This window comes from Corvus brachyrhynchos, unplaced genomic scaffold (assembly GCF_000691975.1).
Source record: "Corvus brachyrhynchos isolate BGI_N302 unplaced genomic scaffold, ASM69197v1 scaffold54, whole genome shotgun sequence".
NCBI classification, from domain to species: Eukaryota; Metazoa; Chordata; class Aves; order Passeriformes; family Corvidae; genus Corvus; species Corvus brachyrhynchos.
The window spans coordinates 2,026,318-2,031,091 of record NW_008237902.1 but is presented as its reverse complement, the minus strand read 5'-3'; the positions used below and the strand labels follow the sequence as shown (position 1 = coordinate 2,031,091).

Below are 4,774 nucleotides of genomic sequence, written 5' to 3'. Positions count from 1 at the left end.
TCCGACGGTTGTTGTGTTTGTGGCTTTGGAGTTGTGTTTGAAGCCATCACATGGTTGGGGTTTCTTCAGGAACTGTCTGGGCTGAGCTTTCCTTGACAAAAGTCTCCTTTGACTGAAGTTTTGGAGGCTGAGGAATGTGTATATTGAGATGTCTGTGACTCAGGCCCATGCAAATTCCTCTTGATACCCAAAGCCCGGCAGCAATGGGGGGACAGGAGTGGCTGGGACCCCAGGGTGTGCTCTGGGGTGATGTGGGTCCTGTAAATCCCAGTCCCTGTCATACTCTGTGTTGCTCTGCACGTCCTCACTGGACCAGAGGTACAGGTCACCAGCCTGAACACACACAAATGGTGTTCCCGCCAACTGGAGACCCTACATTGGACATCCATTCCCTGGCACCCAGGGTATTGTGCACACATTATTCCTGAGCTGGACCCCCACCTCACTGCCCCAGGAGTACCACCTGCCATGTGCTCTCACTGCCAGACTCTCTGGGTTGTGGAGGCATCACAGGGGGGACTTCAGGATGCTCTTCAGTTCAGCTGGGCAAACCCAGTCCAGCATTTGCAGCTCTCAGAAGGAGATAGGCGCAGGGTAGTTTGCCAGGAAGGGTTTTTAAGCTCACCTGTCTTGCAAACAAGGTGTTAGATAGCTGGAAATGCCTTTGGGGACCTGTGTTCCCCAAAATGCCTTGGGGCTAATGTCCAAGCCTCTCTCTGATGCAGCAGTGGGTTGTGAGCTGGCAGTTCCTCCCGGGGAGAGCTGGATTAGGTGAGCTGGGAGCCTCACCAGTAGTGTCCAGATGCCAGCCAATGATGAGGAGCTCTGTTGGGGCTCTGCTGGTGGTTTTTCAGGGTTGTCTTCATTGCCCAGTGCTGGTGCTGTGTGATTGTCCTTCCCAAAAATGTTATGAGTGTACTTGAGAAAAGCATGGCTGCTGTTCCCTTGATGTTTGTTCTGCTAGAGGTGAGTGATCAGAGACAAACCCACAGTGGGAGGAGGATGGCTCTGGTGGGGATTGGTGTGCAGGGATCACTTCAGACCTTGTGATGCAGCTGCTCTTCTCTCCTGCCCCACCTGGCTGGTGTTTGCGCTTTCCTTTTCTGCTCTGAACTGACCGAGCTGAGCTGCTTGTCTCTCCCGGGATGGACTTACTGGTTGGGCCTGAGCAAGGACTGACTGCTCCCTCTGGGACCCAGCCCTTTTGAGTCCCTGCTGCCAGGGAAACAGCCCAGCTCCAGGAATTTGATCCTGGGATCTCCAGGTGGTTTGGGCATCTCGGTCCTTCCCATGCCAGGGTGACATTAGGGATCCGAGTGCGTTTTGGCACCAGTCTATAGAGTGTGCTGAGCTCACGAGGAGTTCCCTTGCCAAGTGACCATACCAGGAGCAGCAGATACTCAGCATCCAGTGGAACCAAGGCTTTGGATAACTCACTGCTACATTTTCCAGCATTGCAAAGCACTTACTGGTTTGGAGGTAGGGGATAGTTCCATTAGCATCCTCCCCCACAGCTCCAGACCAGGATGCTCTCCATACCTGGGGTTCCTAAGAGAAAGGAAGAAGTCCCCATTATTTCACCAGGACGAGGCCTGTTTTTAACTGCTGTTACAGTAGCCATCGACCGAGATCTGTTGGGGTTGTTCCAAAGATGGTTTTGGCACAGAAGTTTTTTTGGACTGGCTCCCACACAAAACTCAGAACAGGAGGGGTTTATTTTTCCCACTGTCAAATGATCATTTAAGCAGGAGATTCTTAATAAAATCAGTGAGAACTGCCCGTGTAAAATGAACCCTCCTCTCTTCCCTGTATTTTTCTTGCACAGAGTGGAAAGTAAACACTGTCTGGCTTTGAAACACGGCTACTATTTTGACAGGTTCCTCTTCAAAAAGTGCTGCTCGGGTTTCTCTTTAGCCCTGTTGTGCTGTCTAAACAAAGTTAGATTTTGATTTTGTAAGCGAAGTGAAAAATGTGTCTGCCTTCCTCCCATTACTTGGCAGGAACGTAGCAAATACCAAATCTGCTTTTGCATTTCTTTCTTTCTGTAAGTCCTTTAGTAAGGAGGGGTTCCTGGCTGGCAACTCCAAGACTGTAAATCCTCTGTTAATTCAGACTCAGGCAGGTGAAATGCAAATTCCCTCCCCTGCTCACCCAGTACATTTCCACTGCTGCAGCACGGGGAGAGCTGAGGTTATTCCCTTTGACCCATCCACCCCATGGCCTTTCTGCTGAGGATTTGCTGCTGGCTAACACAATAAACTGATTTCTTCCTTGAGATCATTGTTTAGCCTATGGGCCAGACTCTGAAAAACTGCCTGTCCCGCCTCGATTTCCATGAGCCACTCACATTTTGGTTTAAGGTTTAATATCCTTCCCTCTCTGAAAATTAATAGAAGTTTTAGCATAGACTTCTGGGGGATAATGACTTACAGAGTAAGTAAAAACTGTTGGAAGTATTTTACTTGGCAATAAAAGTTGTACTTTTATAGGGTATTTGTCCTGTTTATCCAAGAATAAATCCCGTAGAAGTTCAAAGCCATTTAGGAAATGCTAATTTTTAGCTGAATGTATAGCTAAGAGTTAGATCCCTACCTTTCCATAGGCAATCCTGATCATCTTTCCTACTTCATGTACCTATATCACTTTGGGGTTTTTTCACTCCTGCAGTTTTGCCAAAAGGTCAAAACAAGGTTGGCTTTAAAACTGTTGGTACCTTTGCTCTGTCAGTCTGGCTGTGCAGCTGAATCCCTTCCTGGAGATGCTCCTGTTGATGATGGGTGACACAGCACCAGGTTCGTAGGTCACCATGGCTCCTGGAAGGTGTCTGAGCAGGATTTGGGGTTACTCCCTTGTGGGTCCTCACCCCAAAGTCCTGGTCCAGGTCCGTGGCTGCAGTCTCCAGCAAGTCCCCTGCCGTCAGTGGGGCTGCTCCTGTGGCCAGTCCTAAGTTCTTCTCCAAGGCTAAAATCTCTTTTTTGTATAACCTACAGGATTCAGATTTTCTTAACATGTAGAGACCTTAGCCTACAGCTGGCCAAAGAATGGCCCTTGGCTTGGAGTTGTTTGCAGGTCTGCTCCAGGTCTCCACTGCAGGGGTGGCCCAGGGGAACTTGCTCGCCGCAGCATCCCTGATGCCTCGTCTCACACGGCGTTTTCCTTTTTTTCTAAAAAATGCCAGAACAAACTGGGAAGAAGACAAAGGGTAAGAAAAGTGACCCAAGAAGGAAAGGAAGAGATGGTAGAAAAAATAGTCCTGAGAAGACAGAGAAAAGAAAATCGGTCAACGAAACTGTTTTGGGACAACTGGGTAAGTCTGATTTTATGGTGCAGAACTGACCTGCGATGCTGGAGGCTCCCTATTTTGGGGAGCAGGGTTAAGAGTCCCAGCCCCTCATCCCTCCTGCATGTACATGGTAGAGTTACACCTTCCATCTCTTCTTTGTGGGAATCAGCCTGAATTATCCAGGTCCTACTAGAGAGACTGGGTCAGAAACATGCTCACTGGCGGGGCAGGGGATTTAAAATTCCCCCCGGTAGCTCCGGGATTGGGAGAATGTGTTGCAAAACCTGTGATATGCTGCTGGAGCAGGATTTCGCTTTCAGGTGATAAAATCAGACTTACCCACCCCATGGTAGGGCTGCTCCCCCATGTCCTCTGTGCTGTGCAGTGACAGCAAGTACAGCACGTGGGCTGTGAGTTTTCATGTACTGTCCATGGCATATATGGTCATGCTGGTTGTGCCAGTGGTGCAGGAACATGCAGGAGCCAGGCACAAGGTGCATCCATCTCTTGAATTTGCTCAGGGGATGAGGAGCTTGGCCCCACAGATTCTTCAACCACCTCCAGCTTGTCCCTATTGGCTACAGCAGCAGGCAGGGCTGGGGGAAGAAAAAGAAACAGAACAAAAAGGTTGTTTCAGACAAGGTCCGTGACAACTGCATGTGGTTTTTACATGAAATTGGGTTGTTGCTTGATGTCCTCTGGTGCTGCCACCTCCACCAGCAGAGGCAGAAGGTGATGAGCTCATGTGTGCCCAGTTGCCCCGCAGGGACACAGGGGAGCGCTGGTCTCCTGTGGGGCTCTCACACAGCCTGGAGATGCTATAAAACCCTCCAAGGGGTACAGAGAGTTTCTGTGGGAGGTTTGGTGGTCTGGACCACCCTGCCTTGCTCTGCTTTGCACATTGCTCACCTGACTATGCTGCTTTTTGGTCATCTCAGAGCAGTTGGGTTTTAGGACCTTTGGAAATGGGGCTTTTGCACTCTTTCTACCTCTGCTCTGTTCTTTGCTAAAGAAGTTTTGGATTTTCTGGGGCAAATTCCAGGAAACAATGTAAGGCTGGAGAATCTCAGAGGAAAGCTGCATGGCTATGAGCTTGGGAAACCAGGCAGCTGACCCAAAGCTTCACCAAGGTCTTGTCACCCCCTGAATTTTGTGAAGGGTTTCAAGCATCCCTTGGGGCTGCTGTCATCTGTTCCCCAGAAGAGCTGGGGAAGGTGAGCTGGGCAGTGCCCTTGCCCACAAAACTTGGGCTCTTTGGTGTTTGGGTACCACGCAATACCCTAAGTTCATCCCTGGTCCTGCTTCACCTTCCCTGCCTTGGGCTGGTGTCAGGGTGGGGTGCTGTCTTCTCCAGAAGGGCCATGGTGAGTTGCAGGAGTTGCAGGGTCACAGCCTGTGTTGCTGCTCACAGGTGAGGGTGATGCAAAGCTGTCACTGCTACCAGCAAACATTGCAGGTGTGAGTCACCCCACCCAGGCCACTGCTCTTTCC

The 4,774-nt window shown here is 50.1% G+C and overlaps 2 protein-coding genes across 3 annotated transcripts in view; one reads left to right on the top strand and one right to left on the bottom strand.

The window, feature by feature from the left end:
* The window catches only part of JADE2 (jade family PHD finger 2), a 70,823-nt gene that overhangs the window by 60,558 nt on the left and 5,491 nt on the right, over positions 1-4,774 (top strand). The window contains exon 11 of one of the 2 annotated variants that reach the window (XM_008632652.2): positions 3,179-3,307. The exons of the other annotated variant lie outside the window; for it this stretch is intronic. Coding sequence (XP_008630874.1) covers positions 3,179-3,307 — 129 coding nt within the window. The remainder of the gene's footprint in view (positions 1-3,178; positions 3,308-4,774) is intronic. 2 annotated transcript variants of the gene reach the window in all.
* LOC108446424 lies at positions 7-3,172 on the bottom strand. Its single transcript, XM_017732979.1, has 2 exons — positions 2,714-3,172; positions 7-1,548 (listed from the first exon to the last, which is right to left on the bottom strand). Exons 1-2 carry the CDS (start codon positions 3,008-3,010, stop codon positions 1,033-1,035), a joined length of 813 nt encoding a protein of 270 aa, XP_017588468.1. The 5' UTR covers positions 3,011-3,172; the 3' UTR covers positions 7-1,032.

Coding starts and splice junctions, on each gene's coding strand:
- LOC108446424 (XM_017732979.1), bottom strand. CDS start 3,010: ATGTTAAGAAAATCTGAATCCTGTAGGTTATACAAAAAAGAGATTTTA. Junction 1,549..2,713: donor GCCAGACTGACAGAGCAAAG/GTACCAACAGTT, acceptor CCTTTCTCTTAG/GAACCCCAGGTATGGAGAGC.